This window comes from Bufo bufo, chromosome 5, assembly GCF_905171765.1.
Source record: "Bufo bufo chromosome 5, aBufBuf1.1, whole genome shotgun sequence".
NCBI lineage: Eukaryota > Metazoa > Chordata > Amphibia > Anura > Bufonidae > Bufo > Bufo bufo.
In genome coordinates this window covers 563,536,788-563,560,007 of record NC_053393.1, presented here as the reverse complement: position 1 = coordinate 563,560,007, position 23,220 = coordinate 563,536,788, and the positions used below count along the sequence as shown (strand labels likewise).

Genomic DNA, 23,220 nt, shown 5'->3' with positions numbered 1-23,220 from the left:
GACCCCAGAGACGAGGTTTAATGGTGGAGGGCAGTACCCAGGGGGCAACACTTACGACACAAGTCCTGTGACCTCCAGCGGATGTAGACCCCACGCTGATTACATTCCTCCACATAGGTGGCGATGGCCGTGCACAGACACTCGCAGTCTCCACCAGAGTCACATCTGGGATAATGAGTGGACACAATGAGGGTCAGGGCAGGCACAGAACATGTCTCTGACACCCACAACATGCCGCCATCACTTACCCGCAGGCGTCATACACACACCAGTCATGGTACCGCTGGCAGGGCACTTCCTGGTGGCACGGAGAAAACAGCGGCTGCATGATGACGGCACAGCTCTTCCTGGCCCAGGTCACCCTGTGACTGTTCTCCTGAGAGTCAGAGGAAGATACCCACAGAGTGAAGCCGACCCCAGATACATGCAGAGCACCCACCACCCTGAGAGCTGCCTACCGTGCACGGGTGCTCAAAGTCATCGCTGTGGACCTCGGGGCACAGGGGGCTCATCCTCCAGCTGTTTCCAAACAGGTCTGCCGTGGGCTCGATGATCCCCTGACGACTGGTGAAGTCATTCTCTGTGTCTCCATCAAAATTCCCACAAAGTCCACTGACGCGGCCACGGAAGCCAGGGTCCAGCTTGATGTAGACACGGGTACCTGAGGGGGCAGGAGTATGACTGGGGGGGGGATCCATAGGGGGCGGGACTTGTAACTGGTAACACTGCGGGGGCAGGGATATGACTGAGAGTCAGTGTGGGGGGGATCCATAGGGGGCGGGGCTTGTAACTGGTAACACTGTGGGGGCAGGGGTATGACTGAGAGTCAGTGTGGGGGGATCCATAGGGGGCGGGGCTTGTAACTGGTAACACTGCGGGGGCAGGGGTATGACTGAGAGTCAGTGTGGGGGGGATCCATAGGGGGCGGGGCTTGTAAATGGTAACACTGCGGGGGCAGGGGTATGACTGAGAGTCAGTGTGGGGGGATCCATAGGGGGCGGGGCTTGTAACTGGTAACACTGCGGGGGCAGGGGTATGACTGAGAGTCAGTGTGGGGGGGATCCATAGGGGGCGGGGCTTGTAACTGGTAACACTGTGGGGGCAGGGGTATGACTGAGAGTCAGTGTGGGGGGATCCATAGGGGGCGGGGCTTGTAACTGGTAACACTGTGCGGGCAGGGGTATGACTGAGAGTCAGTGTGGGGGGGATCCATAGGGGGCGGGGCTTGTAACTGATGGTGGGGGCAGGGATATGACTGAGAGTCAGTGTGGGGGGGATCCATAGGGGGCGGGGCTTGTAACTGGTAACACTGCGGGGGCAGGGGTATGACTGAGAGTCAGTGTGGGGGGGATCCATAGGGGGCGGGGCTTGTAACTGGTAACACTGCGGGGGCAGGGGTATGACTGAGAGTCAGTGTGGGGGGGATCCATAGGGGGCGGGGCTTGTAACTGGTAACACTGCGGGGGCAGGGGTATGACTGAGAGTCAGTGTGGGGGGATCCATGGGGGGCGGGGCTTGTAACTGGTAACACTGCGGGGGCAGGGGTATGACTGAGAGTCAGTGTGGGGGGGATCCATAGGGGGCGGGGCTTGTAACTGGTAACACTGTGGGGGCAGGGGTATGACTGAAAGTCAGTGTGGGTGGGATCCATAGGGGGCGGGGCTTGTAACTGGTAACACTGTGGGGGCAGGGGTATGACTGAGAGTCAGTGTGGGGGGGATCCATAGGGGGCGGGGCTTGTAACTGGTAACACTGCGGGGGCAGGGGTATGACTGAGAGTCAGTGTGGGGGGATCCATAGGGGGCGGGGCTTGTAACTGGTAACACTGCGGGGGCAGGGGTATGACTGAAAGTCAGTGTGGGTGGGATCCATAGGGGGCGGGGCTTGTAACTGGTAGCACTGTGGGGGCAGGGGTATGACTGAAAGTCAGTGTGGGGGGGATCCATAGGGGGCAGGGCTTGTAACTGGTAACACTGTGGGGGCAGGGGTATGACTGAGAGTCAGTTTGGGTGGGATCCATAGGGGGCGGGGCTTGTAACTGATGGTGGGGGCAGGGATATGACTGAGAGTCAGTGTGGGGGGATCCATAGGGGGCGGGGCTTGTATCTGGTAACACTGTGGGGGCAGGGGTATGACTGAGAGTCAGTGTGGGGGGATCCATAGGGGGCGGGGCTTGTATCTGGTAACACTGTGGGGGCAGGGGTATGACTGAGAGTCAGTGTGGGTGGGATCCATAGGGGGCGGGGCTTGTAACTGGTAACACTGCGGGGGCAGGGGTATGACTGAGAGTCAGTGTGGGGGGGATCCATAGGGGGCGGGGCTTGTAACTGGTAACACTGTGGGGGCAGGGGTATGACTGAGAGTCAGTGTGGGGGGGATCCATAGGGGGCGGGGCTTGTAACTGATGGGGGGGGCAGGGATATGACTGAGAGTCAGTGTGGGGGGATCCATAGGGGGCGGGGCTTGTAACTGGTAACACTGTGGGGGCAGGGGTATGACTGAGAGTCAGTGTGGGGGGATCCATAGGGGGCGGGGCTTGTAACTGGTAACACTGCGGGGGCAGGGGTATGACTGAGAGTCAGTGTGGGGGGATCCATAGGGGGCGGGGCTTGTAACTGGTAACACTGTGGGGGCAGGGGTATGACTGAAAGTCAGTGTGGGTGGGATCCATAGGGGGCGGGGCTTGTAACTGGTAGCACTGTGGGGGCAGGGGTATGACTGAAAGTCAGTGTGGGGGGGATCCATAGGGGGCAGGGCTTGTAACTGGTAACACTGTGGGGGCAGGGGTATGACTGAGAGTCAGTGTGGGTGGGATCCATAGGGGGCGGGGCTTGTAACTGATGGTGGGGGCAGGGATATGACTGAGAGTCAGTGTGGGGGGATCCATAGGGGGCGGGGCTTGTATCTGGTAACACTGTGGGGGCAGGGGTATGACTGAGAGTCAGTGTGGGTGGGATCCATAGGGGGCGGGGCTTGTAAGTGGTAACAATGTGGCGTTTGTGGACAGGGGTGACCCCCCCCAACAATGCAGAGGAGAGATGGGACGGCCCATGAGGGGCAGACACTTGGTTGTCTTGTGTCCATCACGTAAGTAATTTCATCACAATAAAGGGAGATATCGAGTGCCTCTGGTGGCCAGTCCGAGGACTTTCATAGCCATGGTGGATGTGTATGTGAAGAGAGCTAGTGAAGACTATGGCAGTGTAGCAATGCTTCATCTGATGAAGAGTTAATAATATGGACTATGACCCCCATTTAGTTCTCACCTCCATCCCACAGAACGGTCAGCCCCATGTGTGCGATGAGGATGGTGAATAATCCAGCCTGATCCAGCAGAATCCCATTCCCACTGTACATTTTGGGGAGTCGGATGGCTGCCCCGTTCACCGTGACCTCCCGACCTGAGTATAAAGGGTGACACGTTATAAAACTCGTTCTATACCAAGCAATTTACATGATGGGGAAATCAGGATCTGTCATTGCCCCGGCCCATATACAGCACTGATCCGGTCCTATGTGCCTGCTGAAGACTGCAGGAACCGAGGCTTAGATTATCTCCACTGGACGTCTTCTGCTGGAAAACGTGGGGAGGAGAGAGGAATGGAGAGCAGAAGGAAGCATCAGACAGTAATGAAGCAGTAAGAGGACACTAATACTGCCATTACCACCACCACTGTCACCAATACCCCTACAACTACCACCATAACCACTAACTACTGCCACCACTTACCTCTCAGCAGATGAACAATCGTGTTTCCGATCATCACAACTACAGATTTGGTGCAGGTGATTCCGCTGCTGCCGCACGGCACGTTCTCCGCAGTGACCATGAATAGCCCATCGTTCTCTCTAGCCATAACATATTGACAATCCCCCAGGAAGGTGAAGGAGCGACCATCAAAGGTGATGTAATGGGGGTCTCCGGTGGCAATGCAGATTCCAGCACATTGGTGATTGGTGCATTCCCAGTGATGATTCTTACACACACTGCAAGAGAAGAGGCCAGGAGCATTAATACAGGAGGTCATGATAGGAATGAGGCCACTGCAAAGTTGATGAAATGCCAGGAGCCCATCCTCCAGCTCCTGCAAAGATGTTCTCGGATTGGGTTCAGAAGCCCCAATGGCTACAGAACACCCAACAACATATCTGACCCTGACCCAACCGATCCAACCAACCCAACATCCAGCTATTACAGAACAAAGCCAGCCTCTCCATCCACCATCAGAGAGAACATCTTCATAATCCTCTATATTCATAACTTGAGGGAACATCTTCCACTAGCCTCTCCACCCATCATCATAGAGAACACCTTTATCACCCTCTATTTCCATAATTGGAAGGAACATCTTCCACCAGCTTCTCCATCTATTGTCAGAGAGAACACCCTTATCACCCTCTAGATCCAAAACTTGAGGGAACATCTTGCACTAGCCTCTATATCCATCATCAGAGAGAACACCTTAATCACCCTCTATATCCATAATCAGAGGAAACATCTTTCACTAGCCTCTACATCCATCATCAGAGAGAACACCTTCATCACCCTCTATAGCCATAATCAGAGGAAACATCTTTCACTAGCCTCTACATCCATCATCAGAGAGAACACCTTCATCACCCTCTATAGCCATAATCAGAGGAAACATCTTTCACTAGCCTCTACATCCATCATCAGAGAGAACACCTTCATCACCCTCTATAGCCATAATCAGAGGAAACATCTTTCACTAGCATCTACATCCATCATCAGAGAGAACACCTTCATCACCCTCTATAGCCATAACTTGAGGGAACACCTTCATCATCCTCTATATCCGTAATCGGGTGGAACATCTTCCACTAGCCTCTATATCCATCATCAGAGAGAACACCTTCATCATCCTCTATAGCCATAACTTGAGGGAACACCATCATCCTCTATATCCGTAATCGGGTGGAACATCTTCCACTAGCCTCTCCATTCATCATCATAGAGAACACCTTTATCACCCTTTTTATCCATAACTTGAGGGAACATCTCACACTAGCATCTTCATCCATCATCAGAGAGAAAACCTTCATTGCCCTCTATTTGCATAACTTGAGAGGATATCTTCTACTAGCCTCTCCATCCGTCACCAGAGAGAACACCTTCATCACCCTCTATATCCATAATAGGAGGGAACATCTTCTACTATCCTCTACATCTACCATCAGAGAGAATACCTTCATCACCCTCTAGATCCATAATCAAAGGGAACTTCTTCCACTAGCCTCTTCATGCATCATTATAGAGGACACCTTTATCAGCCTCTATAGCCATAACTTGATGGAACATCTTCCATTAGGCTCTCCATCCATTATTAGACACAACAACTCCTTCAGCCTTTATATCCATAATCTGAGGGACCTTCTTCTATCGACCCGTACACCCATCATTAAGGAACAGATCACTGCCCCCTTGTAATCTCCACCAGTGCATCCAGTGATCGTGGACTAGGGTTCTTTAAAACCACTCTTCATCTATACAGATATACACCTTTGTAATAAATGACTGACTCTAAATAAACTTCAAGACTTCTGCTGAATCTCTGAGGCGTATCTACTAAACCCATTAGAGGATCCGGTACTCTGATGGGCTAGTCTAGCCCTGATCCCTACCTTGAGATAGGCTACACGTTGAGTACTCTACTCCAAGTTCACTCACCAGGTGTTGCAGTCTTTGGTGATGGTTTCATTTGTGTGGAAGAGTTTCCCATGGTGGTGGCAGGGGCAGTCTTTGGGGGGGACACATCTGTCCATCTGTGACAACAATACATTACTTTTAGTAAGGTGAATGAAATTAGCCAAAGAAGTGATTCAGCAGATCCTCCACAGAGTGAAGGACTCTAGGACCAATGCAAAAAAGGATTCTCGACTGGTCAATGGACATGTGAGATATTGAAGGAGAAACATTCCAATTGTGTCCCAGTGGTGAAGAATTGTTCTATAACTATCCCAGTAACCCTGGCTAATGCTGATGGCTTGGTACTAACCAGGAGGACCGTCCCATCTGGGCACACACAGCCATCACCGCTGTCAGAGCAGCTCTTGTTCTGTTCCAGGTTTTCACAGGTGAGCAGACAGGCCCCAAATTTATAGACCAAATCACCCGGGCAGAACGCCACCTCTGGGCATCTGTGCTCTGTACAGTTCCATAAACCATTTACACAGACACTGAAAGAGGGGAAGAAAAATCATGAGAAAATGAGAAAGGGACCAAAAATCTAAAATAATGAGATAATTGAAGAGAAATAAATGAGGAAAAACTGTAAATCACGAGAAACTGAGGAGAACAGAAAATCACTGGACAACAGAAGGGAAGAATGAAAATCATGAGAACGGAGGAGACCAGAAATCATGAGAAACCTACAAAGAGATCAAAATTCATGACAATAACAGGGGAATATCGGAAATCATGACAAAATAAGGAGAAGTGTGGGAATTATGCGAAAGGAGAAGAAAAATTATAACAGAGAAGACTGGAAATCATAAGAAAACAGATAAGAAGACTGGAAACCTCGAGATAACACAGGAGAAGATTGAAAATCATGAGCTAAGAGAGGAGAAGATCAGAAATCATGAAATAATATAGATGAGAACTATGGCATGAAGATACTATGAAAACTCTCCATCTCAACGCCATGAGCGACATTTAACCTTTCACACTCACACTACTGAGTGACTGAATATTGTCCACTACACAACATTGTGGATAATTGGCTTTTTGAAGTCGTATGAGGTTCTGTAAGGGATAGAACATGATCATGTGGCTGAGACATTCAATGAAATCAACCTATCCTGTGAGGAAGAGTAAACAGGTCATAGGGTGATTTCATCAGACATCTCCCACCACCTCTTCCATGGCCTGGACTCTCCGCAGATAATGACCACCATAGAGGTGGGGGTTCCAGTGTAGGAAAAGTGGTTTTGTCCCCAAGCTCTCAAGCGGGTTCATGTTCAGATGGGTTGGTTGAGGTCTTGCATATCTTTCTCTGGATCAACATAACACAGCTTCAAACAAGAGGTCAGTCATCTGCAATGCCTGGCCGTACAATGTCTGCTCTGCTAGAGATGAGACTCAGGACTGTGGAATTTTCACGTTTCATGTTTTTCTGGCCTCCATTGTCCACCTTGCCTGTTGACTTACCAGTCTTTGCACTTATGTTTGATGGTGCTCCCAGGTTGATAGGTGTGCCCTCCATGATGACACGGACACATTGAAGGACGGACACATTGTCCGCTGTCATCCAGCACCAGACCCTCTGGACAGTTACATCCAGACACACAGCCACCCAGCTCCTGGCAGGATCCAGAATCTGCCATACGAAGGTCAGCACATGTCTTCATACAGAGAGGAGCACATTCCATGTAGACCTGTCCCCCAGAGCACTGAGCCGCTGGGAAGGAAAAGGAGAAGTTAAAGAGACCCTAAGAGAAAGGAATATGGAAAGGAACCGGGGAACATGGGAAAAAGGAGGGACAACCATGAGCCGGGAGCAAGAGAGAAAGAACATGGATACTTCAAAAACTATCATGACGTAGGAGAAGAAAAAAAAGGCAATAAGTACACACAGAGAGGGGACTGGTAACACTGGGAGAGGGCATTGATAACAGAGGATGAGAGCACTGGTGACACTGGGAGGGGCACTGACAACACACAGAGAGGGAACTGGTAACACTGGGAGAGGCACTGATCACACACAGTGAGGGCACTGGTAACACTGGGAGAGGGCATTGGCAACACACAGAGAGGGAACTGGTAACACTGGGAGAGGGCATTGATAACAGAGGGTGAGAGCACTGGTGACACTGGGAGGGGCACTAACAACACATAGAGAGGGAACAGGTGACACTGAGAGAGGCTCTGACAACACACATGTGAGATTGTGGAACAGCTATTCCTGCATAATGTTTGTGCCTAAATTGTACTTAAACTGTCATTTGGCATTCCGGGCACTAGAGGCCACTGTTTTGCAGCTACAACCAGCACACTCTGGGATCTGCATATTTAAAGCAGGTGATGACTCATGCTGGCTGCTTCTGAGAGAAACAGGAAGTGTTAATCTGACATGGTGGAAGGATTGTGCTGTGAGGGACTGAATCCGATTCCATCCTGGCTTGCGGATGTCCAGCAGTGAATGGACACTCAAAGGAAGGAGAGTATCTGTTGTCCCCTTTCTGGATCCAGCTCTTTGAAAGAGAGGTTGTCCCAGGAAGACCAGTTCCATTGTATGGACAGAAAACCTTATCATCAAGCAAGGCCGCACAGTTGCTGAGAGCTTGGTGGCCATCCCGGGTAAGCGTCATCCTAGGGCCCAAAACGGACACAGGTCAGTACACCTGATTACCAATTTACTGTTTGGCACCTAAAGTAACAGAGACTAGCCTAGGCCTTGTATTAGCTAGTTAGATAGGGTTATAGCTTTGTTAGGCCTTACTGTACTGGACTGCAGCACAGTAATTGACTTGCAGGCTCTGCTGCGTCTGCCACCGGTTAGGTGTGTCCTCTATAGCGGCACAGTACGACTTGTAGGCTCTGCTGTGTGCGCCAACGGGCTAGGCCTGTCCCTCGGACAGGGATGGTGACTGTGGGCCTGGGGTATTACTTATACTGTTTGTACTTGTGTTAATACTGTTTCCAAAGTAAGGTTTCTATTCTTGCATATAAAGCTGGTGTCAGTGTTGCTTTCCTTGTCTGTGACTTCGCTGCATCCTGGGGAGCCCACCCCGGTACACGGCTTACAACTTGGCGTAGTCGGCAGGATACAGTGACCGTTATGGACGGGAACGCGGCGGGAGATCATCCCCCGGCGCCATTGGTGCTGGATCAGGACCCAGCTCAGGGTGCACAGGCGCAAGTCCAGCTTGCCCCCAACAATATGGCTACCCCAGTAGGATACATCCCTGTAGGGGCACTGCTGCGTCATTTGCCAAAGTATGATGGTAGAAACATGACATTGCAGGACTGGACTGAAAGGGTGCGAAGTGCGGTTAAAATGTGTAACCTGACCCCCGAACTGCGGGCCGAGGTTGCGTTGGGAGCCCTAGAGGGTGACGTCAGGCGGACAGTGATGGTAAGGCCTGACTCTGAGAGAGATACCCTAGAGAAGATATTCTCCCTGCTAGAGAGAGCCCAAGGGGGGCGGGCCAAAGTGGTACAGTTACGGAGTCACTTCTTTAACCGACCCCAGCGAGAGGGCGAGACCCTGATGCAATATTCCAATATTCTACAGGAAACGTTGAATAAAAAACAACAACGAGACCCTGAGGCCATGGGCGCCTTCCGGGAGGGGGACCGGCTTCTATGAGATCAGTTCATAGTGGGGCATTCCAATAAATTCTTACAAGATAAATTACAAGAGATGACCCGAACAAAGGCCGATATAACATTCTACAGCGTCTACTTAGCCGCCGTAGAGAGAGAGGAAGAGCCCATACCTGCGGCAGCAAGAGTGGTGAATAGCACACATGTTACAAGGGATCGGCCGGGGTCTGAAGAATCAGAGTCCTTGAAGGATGTGGTCCAGGCCCTGCGGGTGGAATTGAAAAAGCTTAGGCTGGAAGTGTCCCAGATGAAGGCAGAACCGTCCCGGCCTCCGGAAACGGTCCCCGCACCTCATGCCACTCCACCCAGAACAACCCCGGTGAGGGGGGCGGTCAGAAGAGGGCCCCTCTGTTGGGCTTGCCAAAAGTACGGCCATATGGCCAGAGAGTGCCCAGAACAGGTAGCGTCTGAGCCGACGTTAAAACTTCCGACCGCTGCAGTAGCTGCACCAGAAGCCCTCTGCGTTAAGAACGTGATCTGTATGCCAGCAGCCCCGTATTAGAAGCCGAGTTGGAAGGCCGAAAGGTTTGCTGCCTAGTTGATACAGGGTCAGAATGCCTCTGGAGTTCTTGGAGAGGCACTTTGGGCATATGATGGAGCCCGAAGACGGGAGCGTCATCAGGCTGACAGCTGCCGATAATAGGGAGATGGATGTTCGAGGGATAGTCTGGATGCGGGTCCGACTGTTTGGGCAAGACATCGGCAAGAAAGGGGTCGTGCTGGTCAACCATTTGTCCCGGAAAGGAATGGACGTGACCCTGGGCATGAATATACTGAGAGACCTAGACCATCAACTCTATGCCAAGGAAGGGCCGGAGTACTGGCAACGGGCCACCGCACACCGGCCTACCCAGAAGGTCTTACAACAAATGGTGAGAAGCTGTAGCCTGCAAAAGAGTAACCTGTCCGGACGGGCCATTGGAGACGTGAGGTGCTACGGAGGACTCCGTTGAAGATCCCACCTCGACAGGAGCGAATATTGATGCTGCCAGTGGGGGCTGGACGACGACTGAATGGACTGGAGGTCCTGATCGAGCCCGCTTATCAAGAAGAAATGCAGATTCACCCACTGGTAGCCCGGGCCCTCGCCGCTGTGAAAGACGGATGTGTGCCTATGCGCTGCTGTAATGTTGAGGACTGCGAATTAACCGTCCCCGCAAACACCCTGCTGGCCAAAGTTTGTGTCCGAAGGGGGTATCGCTCGATGAAGGGGCTTCATGCTGCAGCCAGATAGGAGATCAGCTTGGACCTTTGCTGTGGAGATCCATTCAAGGTTAAACCCCGACAGCGGAGTGGAACGGTTGAGTGATCATGACCCGTATGGGGGTGGACTGCAGAACCCTGACCAAAAAGCTGCTGGAAGACACCCTCTGGGAATTTCAGGAGGCCTTCTCAAGACATGATGAGGACTTTGGGTGTGCTACAGCCATCGAACATGAAATCCCAACCGGCGATGCTGCACTGATCAGGGAACGTTACCGGCAGATCCCACCTAAGATGTATCAGGAGGTGAAAGATATAGTGGCCAGCATGTTGGAGAACCGGGTGATCCAGGAGAGTCAAAGTCCGTGGGCTGCTCCGGTAGTCTTGGTGCGGAAGAAAGACGGGAGTCTCCGGTTCTGCGTGGATTATCGGAAGCTGAAAGCTCAGACCATCCGGGATGCCTACCCTTTCCGCGGATTGAGGAGTCATTATCAGCCCTAAGCCAAGCAAAGTTCTTCTCAACTCTTGACCTGGCTAGTGGGTACTGGCAGGTGCCGGTGGCCAAGAATGACAAAGCCAAGACGGCCTTCATTCTACCTATGGTACTCTACGAGTTCAACCGGATGCCCTTCGGGCTCTCCAATGCTCCGGGGACATTCCAGCGATTGATGGAACACTGTCTGGGGGACCTCAACTTCGAATCAGTATTGATATACCTGGATGACATAGTAGTGTTCGGGGCTTCCTTTGAAGATCACCTCCAGAAGCTGCGACAAGTCTTGGGACGGCTACGAGACCATGGGCTCAAGATCAAGCCAAAAAAATGCCAGCTGTCCCTACAGCAGATAGAGTACTTAGGACATGTGGTCACCCAGGAGGGGGTAAAACCGGCCCCCAGCAAGGTGGAGGCCGTTTAAAAGTGGCCCCGGCCAAGTACGCTACAGGAGGTACGGGCGTCCGTGGGACTGGCCGGCTACTACAGGAGGTTTATACCCAAATTCGCTCATCTGGTGGGCCCGTTAAACGAGCTGCTAAGAGGCACGGATGGGGGGCCGAAGAAACGCCTCGTCAACAGGGGGCCCCGGCAACAAGAGGGCTTTGAAGCGGTGAAAGAGGCACTGACCAATGCCCCGATCCAGGCTTACGTGCGGTTTGATACCCCATTCCTGCTGTATACTGATGGAAGCCTACATGGTCTGGGGGCCATATTGTCCCAAGTCCAGGATGGATGGGAGGGAGCCTATGGGAGCCAGTCCCTAAGAGAGTCAGAATGTAACCCTGATAACTATAGCTCCTTTAAACTGGAACTACTGGCACTGGTGTGGGCCATGACCTAAAGGTTTGCAGAATACCTGACTGGTGCAGAAGTGACCGTGATGACAGACAACAACCCGTTGGCACACCTGGAGAATGCCAAGTTCGGTGCACTCGAGCAAAGATGGTTGGCCCGCCTTTCTAAGTACCAATACCGCATCAAGTTCCGGTCTGGTAGGGAGAACGTCAACGCCGATGCACTCTCTCGAGCTCCAGTAGGATAGTAGACTCAGAGAGCCGATCAGGAGTTAGAGGATACTGAAACTCCTGACATTGGTCGCTTACCTCTGTTCCCGGATTTGGCACATTCAAGTGAGGTGGCGTCTGGAATGACGCTGGTGCTGGGGAAAACGTTGACTGATTGGGAGAGTCCAGGATAGCTGCCGGGATTTGTGGAAAGTGAAAGAATGGGTTCGGAGCAAGATCTGGCCTCGGCCAGAAGAACGAGCCCGTCTGACCCCAGAGGGTCAGAAGTTGTTAAGGCAGTGGGACAAGCTGACAATTACCCAGGGCCTCCTGTGCCAGATCATATACTTACAGTCAGAGCTGCAGTACCGGCAACAGATTGTCATTCCCATGTCGTTGGGAGCTCATTTTGGGAGCGACAAAACGTTCAAGTGGCTCCAACGGCTGGTGTACTGTCCAGATCTGGCCGACATGGTGGCCGCGGCATGTCTTAAGTGTCGATCCTGTGGGTTGAGTAAGAGTACTGAACAGCGGGCTCCTGTGCAGACCATCCGCACCTCAGCGCCCCTAGAACTTCTGATGATCGATTATGTACAGATTGGGTACTCTACCTCGGGACACTCGTACTGTCTAGTTATGACAGATCACTTTACCAAGTATGCGGTGGCTGTGCCCACCAGAGACCAAGCCGCAGAGTCGGCGCTGTCTGTAAACACTTTATACAGGTGTTCGGGTGTCCACGGAGGATACATTCTGACCAGGGAGCATGCTTTCAGGGTACTCTAATGAATGAACTATACCAACTGTATGGGATTGAACACTCCCGCACCACTCCATATCACCCACAAGGAAATGGGGCGTGCGAACGCTTTAATCGCACCTTGCTTCAGATGCTGCAGACTCTGGAAGACAGTCAAAAGGCCCAGTGACCCACGTACCTACCTGAGTTGATGTGGGCCTATCACAACAGAGTACACAGTACCACCGGATACTCTCCATATATGCTCATGTTTAGACGAGCCGGACGGGAGATTGAAGATCTCCACATGCCCAACCCGATGGAGCCCCCACCGAGAAGTGCAGGAGCACCGCCGCCGGCTGAAAGCGGTCCACAAGGTTGTGGGCGAGCGCCTGGGACAGGTGGTACACCCTAACCCAAGACCAGTGCAGAAAGATGGGTATGTCCCGGGTGATCGGGTGATGGTCAAAGCCAAACGGCCGTCTGGGAAGTTGGATGGACGGTGGGAGGCAGTTCCATACATGTGAAGAGAAGGGTAGACCCCGCTATTCTGGTCTATGAGGTAGAGCCAGTAGGGACAGGGGGACCCTCACGGAACTTACACCGTAATATGTTAAGACGTTGCAATTTTGATGAGCCGGTGTGCGTGGAGAGGGTGCCTCCTCACGCTCCGAGTATGAAGGAAAGTCCCTTAGATGAGAAAGAGGAGGAATGGTGGGTTGTCCCTGCCCAGGTGTCCACAGAGGTTCCGGCTGTGACAGGTTTGCCACCTAGGTGCAATGCTAAACAGTCAACAGCTCCTCTCTCGTGAGATATGCCTGATGTCCCCAGTATTTCTGAGACCCTCAATCTAAGAAGGTAAATGAGGCCCAATGCTGGTGTGCCTCCACAGCGCTATGCACAGGATGAGTTTGTATGGGTAGAGTTGCCGAGGACGACAACCTCTAGTGGGGTGGCATGTGAGATTGTGGAACAGCTATTCCTGCATAATGTTTGTGCCTAAATTGTACTTAAACTGTCATTTGGCATTCCGGGCACTAGTGGCCACTGTTTTGCAGCTACAACCAGCACACTCTGGGATTTGCATATGTAAAGCAGGTGATGACTCATGCTGGCTGCTTCTGAGAGAACCAGGAAGTGTTAATCTGACATGGTGGAAGGATTGTGCTGTGAGGGACTGAATCCGATTCCATCCTGGCTTGCGGATGTCCGGCAGTGAATGGACACTCAAAGGAAGGAGAGTATCTGTTGTCCCCTTTCTGGATCTAGCTCTTTGAAAGAGAGGTTGTCCCAGGAAGACCAGTTCCAGTGTATGGGCAGAAATCCTTATCATCAAGCAAGGCCGCACAGTTGCTGAGAGCTTGGTGGCCATCCCGGGTAAGCGTCATCCTAGGCCCAGAACGGACGCAGGTGGTCAGTACACCTGATTACCAATTGTACTTTACTGTTTGGCGCCTAAAGTAACAGAGACTAGCCTAGGCCTTGTATTAGCTAGTTAGATAGGGTTATAGCTTTGTTAGGCCTTACTGTACTGGACTGCAGCGCAGTAATTGACTTGCAGGCTCTGCTGCGTCTGCCACCGGTTAGGTGTGTCCTCTATAGCGGCACAGTACGACTTGCAGGCTCTGCTGTGTGCGCCAACGGGCTAGGCCTGTCCCTCGGACAGGGATGGTGACTGTGGGCCTGGGGTATTACTTATACTGTTTGTACTTGTGTTAATACTGTTTGCAAAGTAAAGTTTCTATTCTTGCATATAAAGCTGGTGTCAGTGTCGCTTTCCTTGTCTGTGACTTCGCTGCATCCTGGGGAGCCCACCCCGGTACACGGCTTACACACAGAGAGGGCACTGGGAGAGGCCCTGACTACACACAGAGAGGGCACTGGTAACACTGGGAGAGGCCCTGACTACACACAGAGAGGGCACTGGTGACACTGGGAGAGGCCCTGACTACACACAGAGAGGGGACTGGTAACACTGGGAGAGGCCCTGACTACACAAAGAGAGGGCACTGGTAACACTGGGAGAGGCCCTGACTACACGCAGAGAGGGCACTGGTAACACTGGGAGAGGCCCTGACTACACACAGAGATGGCACTGGTAACACTGGGAGCGTAACTGACAACACACAGAGAGGGCACTGGTAACACTGGGAGAGGCCCTGACTACACACAGAGAGGGGACTGGTAACACTGGGAGAGGCCCTGACTACACACAGAGAGGGCACTGGTGACACTGGGAGCGTAACTGACAACACACAGAGAGGGCACTGGTGACACTGGGAGAGGCACTGACAGCACACAGAGAGGGCACTGGTGACACTGGGAGAGGCACTGACAACACACAGAGAGGGCACTGGTGACACTGGGAGAGGCCCTGACTACACACAGAGAGGGCACTGGTAACACTGGGAGAGGCCCTGACTACACACAGAGAGGGCACTGGTAACACTGGGAGAGGCACTGACTACACACAGAGAGGGCACTGGTGACACTGGGAGAGGCCCTGACTACACACAGAGAGTGCACTGGTAACACTGGGAGAGGTACTGACTACACACAGAGCGGGCACTGGTGACACTGGGAGAGGCACTGACAACACACAGAGAGGGGACTGGTGACACTGGGAGAGGCCCTGACTACACACAGAGAGGGCACTGGTAACACTGGGAGAGGCCCTGACTACACACAGAGAGGGCACTGGAAACACTGGGAGAGGTCCTGACTACACACAGAGAGGGCACTGGTAACACTGGGAGAGGCCCTGACTACACACAGAGAGGGCACTGGTGACACTGGGAGAGGCCCTGACAACACACAGAGAGGGGACTGGTGACACTGGGAGAGGCCCTGACTACACACAGAGAGGGCACTGGTGACACTGGGAGAGGCACTGACAACACACAGAGAGGGGACTGGTGACACTGGGAGAGGCCCTGACTACACACAGAGAGGGGACTGGTGACACTGGGAGAGGCCCTGACTACACACAGAGAGGGCACTGGTGACACTGGGAGAGGTCCTGACTACACACAGAGAGGGCACTGGTAACACTGGGAGAGGCCCTGACTACACACAGAGAGGGCACTGGTGACACTGGGAGAGGCCCTGACAACACACAGAGAGGGGACTGGTGACACTGGGAGAGGCCCTGACTACACACAGAGAGGGCACTGGAAATGCTGGGAGAGGCACTGACTACACACAGAGAGGGCACTGGTAACACTGGGAGAGGCCCTGACTACACACAGCGAGGGCACTGGAAACACTGGGAGAGGCCCTGACTACACACAGAGAGGGCACTGGTGACACTGGGAGAGGCACTGACAACACACAGAGAGGGTACTGGTGACACTGGGAGAGGCACTGACAACACACAGAGAGGGTACTGGTAACACTGGGAGAGGCACTGACTACACACAGAGAGGGCACTGGTGACACTGGGAGAGGCCCTGACTACACACAGAGAGGGCACTGGTAACACTGGGAGAGGCCCTGACTACACACAGAGAGGGCACTGGTAACACTGGGAGAGGTCCTGACTACACACAGAGCGGGCACTGGTGACACTGGGAGAGGCACTGACTACACACAGAGAGGGCACTGGTAACACTGGGAGATGCCCTGACTACACACAGAGAGGGCACTGGTAACACTGGGAGATGCCCTGACTACACACAGAGAGGGCACTGGTAACACTGGGAGAGGCACTGACAACACACATAGAGGGCACTGGTGACACTGGGAGAGGCCCTGACTACACACAGAGAGGGCACTGGTAACACTGGGAGAGGCCCTGACTACACACAGAGAGGGCACTGGAAACACTGGGAGAGGCCCTGACTACACACAGCGAGGGCACTGGTAACACTGGGAGATGCCCTGACTACACACAGAGAGGGCACTGGTAACACTGGGAGATGCCCTGACTACACACAGAGAGGGCACTGGTAACACTGGGAGATGCCCTGACTACACACAGAGAGGGCACTGGTAACACTGGGAGAGGCCCTGACTACACACAGAGAGGGCACTGGTAACACTAGGAGAGGCCCTGACTACACACAGAGAGGGCACTGGTAACACTGGGAGAGGCCCTGACAACACACAGAAAGGGTACTGGTAACACTGGGAGAGGCCCTGACTACACACAGAGAGGGCACTGGTAACACTGGGAGAGGCCCTGACAACACACAGAGAGGGCACTGGTAACACTGGGAGAGGCCCTGACTACACACAGCGAGGGCACTGGTAACACTGGGAGAGGCCCTGACTACACACAGAGAGGGCACTGGTAACTTAAAGTGGGGCACTGACAGCACAAACAGGGGACGATGTATCAAATTTACCGCACAAGGTCTCATTCCTCCAGGGCACCACCGACCCCTCCTGGGCACACTGCCTGCCGTAGGCAGATACAGCGCTGCACAGACAGTTCTTGCCGGAGGAACAGCCACAGACGTCAAAGAGGCAAAGCTGATGAAAGGGTCTCCAGTCCACGAGATCATGACAAGACTGTGGGCGAAAGAGGATGAGAAGAATCGCACATAATACACAACATATAATGGGCATAAGAATAACATATAATATACATAATAACAAGACATAATACATATCATAACACAGATAATACACAACATATAATATATCTAATAACAAGACATTATACATATAACACAGATAATACACAACATATAATATACATAATAACAAGACATAATACATATCATAACACAGATAATACACAACATATAAGATACATAATAACAAGACATAATACATATTATAACAGATAATACACAACATATAATATACCTAATAACAAGACATAATACATATCATAACACAGATAATACACAACATATAAGATACATAGTAATACAGAGATAATCTACATGTACATAATATTAACATATAACACAGATAATGCAGATATAATAATATCCACCGCTAACAGTACCAGTTTCTGCAAGTTTCTGCCCTTCCCCCATCTACTCCTGATCCCTGTCGGTGAATATTCCTGACAGTTATTCTTAGGACATTTGTACCTGAAACACGGGTCCTGATATCAGAGCGCACACTTCCTCTGCAAACTCCCCGCGCTGAGTGTACGTCCCGCAGGGGTCAGAGCTCCGGGGCCCCACGTCTGGACACTCAGCAGACACCTTGAACTTATTGGCAAAGTCGGAGGAGCTGCTCTCAGTGTCGCCCTGGGGTGTGGTGAAATCGTCGTTCTGGTTCCAGTTGTACGTCCCGCACAGACCCCGCACCTTTATACAGGGAGAGAGCGGATCATTATAAACTGAAGAGCCAGAAGAGTCCGTCAGTCCTGATGCAGACCCATCACATGTCACCCCAGGAATGACCGCACACAGTGCCCATGAAGTGTCCTGAATCTGCTGCCCACTCAGTCTCTCAACCCATAAGATCCAATACACCCACAGGTGTCACTGTATGGCAGTACACGGGCACTGCCAGTAGTGTTTGAGCGCGGCACTGCATACACTGGATATTGTGCACAGGTAGTGCCATCCTGTCCTCTAGGCTCTACTGGGAGATATATGGACTTCACATCTGGATGATACATCACACTTTTCACTATTTTCATTACAAGGACCTTTGCCTGGACCCTGTACAGAGCAGCACAGAGCCGGACCTGACAGCTAGTCCTATATGGTCACTATAGATAACCACATGCCCATGATTTGCCCTTTTTTTAGGTTTCTGTAGGTGTCACCACTGAGTCTACTTCACCTTATTGCTAAATATTGGCTGCAGTGTAATGTAAACGGCTGGAAACTCCATGTTCCAAAGGATGTGAGCTCCGAATGTCTGGAGGAGAAGGTGGGTGGAGGAGACACGTCTGATGGATAGATCAGGGCTGAGAAATGGAAGGGTCACCACATGCCCATCCACCATGGGGTCACCTGAAGATAGGACACAGAGAGGATGGGGTCACACGATGGACAAAAAAGATGAAATCTCAGCCCACATTATATGTACACAACACATCAGCTGTCAATCTGAGCACTCAGGTACCTGATGATCTGAGTGTGGCCGACGTCTTGTAGACAGTTATGGTGATGGCTCGGACGCAGGTGACAGACTCTTGACTGCTGCAGTCTTCATTATTCCCAGAGATGAGGAGTTTTCCATCCACATAATCCTACAAGAAATGAAGAGAATCAACATGGGAAGGCTGTCCACAGAACATGCTCTACATAGGTGACCTTACATGCCTAGAGATATGAGAAGATTCCCAGGATTAAGACTCATCACCTGAACCAGGATGTATTCACACGAGCCATGAAAGGAAAACCTCCTGCGATCGAAGGTTACATAGTGCGCATCTCCCACCATGGAGCACTCAGCTGCACATCTGTCCTGAGAACACCGCCATCGTCCACCACCACATGTGCTGCGAAGAGAAAGTCAACAAGATGGTCACCACGGAACAAGCCAATGCCCAGAGACACAAGACATGGATGGCCAGGGAAGATCTCACCATTGGTTACACCTCTGCTTAATGACTGCTCCCGCAGAGTATCTCTGTCTTCTGTGGTAACATGGACAGTCCTCCTCCCTCACACACCGTCCATCCTCAAGGTACAGGCCGGCCGGGCACTCACAGCCACTGACACACTCCTCACGGCACTGACCGTCATCATAGCTTCCCACTGAGGCGCAGCTGGCCGGGCAGGCTGACACACAGTCTGAGTACTGCTTGCCCAGAAGACATTCCTTCTCTGGAGAAGAATGGACCATAAGAAAGCCTCCCACAAAGTAACAGAGAGACATGATGCTCGTCACTGGGACTCACCACAGAAGCCAGCCTTGCGCCAAGTGATGGTGATCTTCTGCTGAGAACATTCCCGGGCGTAGCTGGCAAATGTTGGACACACGGAGGAGGTCTTGTTCTGTCCCGTGTTGTGACAATAGGTGTACAAACATGTGTCATAGAACCCACTGGGGTCCACCTAGATGTAGGAGATGACATAGTGAGGACCACCACTCGGACCAGACGGGAACATTCATTGTGTTGGGCATCAGTGCTGGGAAACTCCCATAAATGTCAGATTTATGGGGTCTATTGGCCAGTATGCCCATCAGTGCCCCCAGCCTTACCTTGTGGTGACAGTGACTGAAGGGGGCGCTTAAGAGCTTTCTACATGTAACCTCTGCCTCCATCTTGAGGGCGTCTCGTCCAGGAAGATCACAGCTGTGACCCAACTCAGGAACGTCAGAACACGTGTGCTGCACCGAACACAAGGTCCCAGAAGTCAGGAATGCATCAGATTATATTAACCCCCATCATTCATACAACACCCTCTATCATTTATACACCACTTTATTCATACAGCACACACATAATTCATACAACACCCTGTAATTCATACAACAACTCCTGTGCTGTTCCTTTCATATTGAATTTCTGCACTGTATTATTTCTTGTTTTTACCTATGTTGTTTAAATCTATTGTTCTCTGCTGCCATCTGCTGGCCGGAATTTGTATGCTGCACGCTTCGTTCGTTGTCTATAAAGTTTTCTCTGGGCGTGGTTTTAGCAGCCTTGGGCCTGGTCACTTCCTGTAGCCTTTTTCAGTGCTGCATCCTTTGTGACTGGAGACACACACCTCGGCTTGTGAAGGCATCAGTTTTTGACCAGCAGTTGCCTCAGCAGTTAGCCTCAGAAAAGACATCCACATCACAGCATCTACTGCATTCCTGTATTGCATCACTGTATGTCACTGCTCTGGATCAAATAAACCCACGTTTGATTGCATCCTCATGTCTACGTCTGGATCCATCTAACCTGAGCATCTGCCGGTCCGGTCTGCTCCACTGCTTGGATACGAAGGTAGGCCAGTCACAAAGTCATTATCAGTTACCCCTTCATTCGCCTTCATGTGGGGACAGAACAGTCAAAAACTGCCTTAAAGCCTTATACCCCAGTCAATATCCGTCTGAATGTCCAATGCCCTGCTCCAGGTTCCCTCAGAGCCCAGGGCCACACTCAGGAACCTCCCCTGCAACAGGCCCACTCCCAGCAAATCTGCCCAGCAACAGTGCTCGTCCCATAAGCCTAAGGGGAAGCACGGCGTGTCCGCAGTAGATATACTCTCGCCTGGAAGTCCTCCACTACTCGCCAAGCCACTTTCTACATCCTATATTAACCCTTGCTTGCATGATATAAGGACTGTTCACGCACGCGGGGCCTCCCTTATACCAAAACCCCGCAATTCACTCAAAACACCTTGGGAAACTCATCGGGGTGCCTCATCTGAGCCGCACTGCAATTTTCAGCCCCCAATTCAAAAGTTTGATTTCTTAAAGAGACAGCGCACCTTAAATCAAAATGTCCGAAAAGGACCTTGTACAGTTCCCCAGCGATGAAACAAAGCAAATGCAACCTGATACTGATCATTATGAAGAGCTGGAGGTAGAACCCACACTTCCAGCAGACCAAGTCACGCGACCAAGGCGCTCTCTCAAACCAACTATAAAGGTCACGGAAAACTATCACACCATGAAAGATGAGCTATGTGACAACCTGGAAGAGCTATGGGAACGAGTTTCCTCCCTCATATCAGGACTTAAGTCCTCCTCAGGCGATGCCACCAGCTTACAAGTTGCCGTCGGGCGGCTGAACGCAGCCCATGAAAGATACAAGAGACTGTCCACAAGGTATATAACCTTTCTAAAAGACTCTAATATTGAAGAAGCCCCGTCAGAATTGTGCAAGGCAGAATCAATAGACAGACAAAGAGACGCCATGGTGCTGGATGCTAAAGATAAAGTGGAACTCCGTATCTCTCATTTGCAAGAAACTAGATCACACAGATCGCATTCATCCAAACATTCCTCGCGGTCCTACAGATCATCATGCTCTAGAAGCTCCACCCTGAGCGACAGATTACTAGAGGCCCGCATAAATGCAGAGCAATCCAAAGTGAGGCGTTCCTTCACCGAAAAAGAAGTCCTTGCGAGGGCAGAGGCACAGACGGCGGCCAAGAGGGCTGAAGCGGAGGCAGAAGCCAAGAGGGCAGAAGCAGAGGCTCGAATAAAGATCCTTGAATTCAGAGAGGGAAGAGGAAATCGCATTAGCAAGAGTAAGACTACTTGAGCAAGCATTGAGCCAAGGCCCTGATTCAGTCTGCTTACCACCAGAGGAGATAGACGATCCAGTTGATCGCACCAGCGACTACGTACTGAAACAGTTATCTGCAACACCCCCAGTGTGCAGTACTGTCCAAGCCAACAACACTGAAACCTCCAAGTCAGCTCTACCTGCAGTGGCAGCGATACCCACAGCACCCGAGCAATCCAATAACAGTTGCCCAGACGCGCCCTCTCAAGGACAGTTATTACAGCAAGATGGCTACCAGGTGTTTCCTGGCCTACCTCCACAGCTCAAGCAGCAGTCATCAGAATCTACAGAGGCTAGACCACAGCTCAACCCTGCAGCAACATCATTCTACCCGGAAGCATCTCACCCTTTCACGCCACGCAGCCTATACGCCCCAGGGGCATCACAAGTTGTCATGGCAACAAGCAGTGAGAAATCAGATATGTCTGAGTTTGCCAGGTTTATGGTGAGCAGAGAGCTAATTAACACCAGTCTCTCAAAATTTGATGACCGTGCGGAGAGCTATAGAGCCTGGAAGGCAACCTTCAAAGCCGCCATCGCCAACCTCAACCTAACTGCAGAGCAGGAGCTCGACCTCTTGATCAAATGGCTGGGCCCAGGCTCCACAAATCGCATCAAGAGCCTTAGAACTGTCTATGTGGGACAAGCAGAAGCAGGTCTCGCTGCAGCCTGGCAGAGACTCGAACGCACCTTTGGCAGTGCAGAAGCAATAGAGAAGGCACTATTCAGGAGACTGCAGAACGTCCCCAAGATCAGTCTCAAAGATGTCCATAAGCTTCAGGATTTAAGTGATTTGCTCATGGAACTGGAGCTTGCCAAAAGAGACTCTCGTCTGTCCGGGCTGTGCTACCTGGATACAGCCCATGGGGTGAACCCAATTGTCGTGAAGTTACCATACAGCCTGCAAGAGAAGTGGGCGGCATCAGTCTCAAGGTACAAAAGAGTGCATGACGTCACTTTTCCCCCATTTATTCATTTCTGTAGGTTCATCGATGAACAGTCCCAGATGAGGAATGACCCCAGCCTCGACTTCCTGGAGTTCAATACTACAGCCTCAGTGACACCATCATCAAGGTATGAAAGTATTGTACATAAACACAGAGACTTTAAGAGCAGCGTGAATGTTAGAAAGACTAACCTACCATCATCTGCAGTACCCACTGGTAGACCGTACACTACCTCATCAGGAGACAAGGCCTTCAATCGTGAATGTCCCATTCATAAAAAACCACACTCACTGAACAAATGCAGAGGATTTAGATCCAAAACAATACAGGAGCGCAG

At 51.6% G+C, this 23,220-nt stretch overlaps 1 protein-coding gene across 1 annotated transcript in view; it reads right to left on the bottom strand.

Moving 5' to 3' along the window:
* LOC121002663 (SCO-spondin-like) overlaps positions 1-23,220 on the bottom strand; it is a 190,236-nt gene that overhangs the window by 146,695 nt on the left and 20,321 nt on the right. Inside the window, 16 exon segments of the mRNA XM_040434096.1 lie at positions 56-165; positions 249-376; positions 459-661; positions 3,267-3,401; positions 3,731-3,987; positions 5,690-5,784; positions 6,018-6,198; positions 7,172-7,421; positions 17,138-17,303; positions 17,837-18,058; positions 18,543-18,715; positions 18,828-18,954; positions 19,068-19,206; positions 19,294-19,534; positions 19,609-19,765; positions 19,914-20,042. Of these exon segments, the coding sequence (XP_040290030.1) occupies positions 56-165; positions 249-376; positions 459-661; positions 3,267-3,401; positions 3,731-3,987; positions 5,690-5,784; positions 6,018-6,198; positions 7,172-7,421; positions 17,138-17,303; positions 17,837-18,058; positions 18,543-18,715; positions 18,828-18,954; positions 19,068-19,206; positions 19,294-19,534; positions 19,609-19,765; positions 19,914-20,042 (2,713 nt within the window).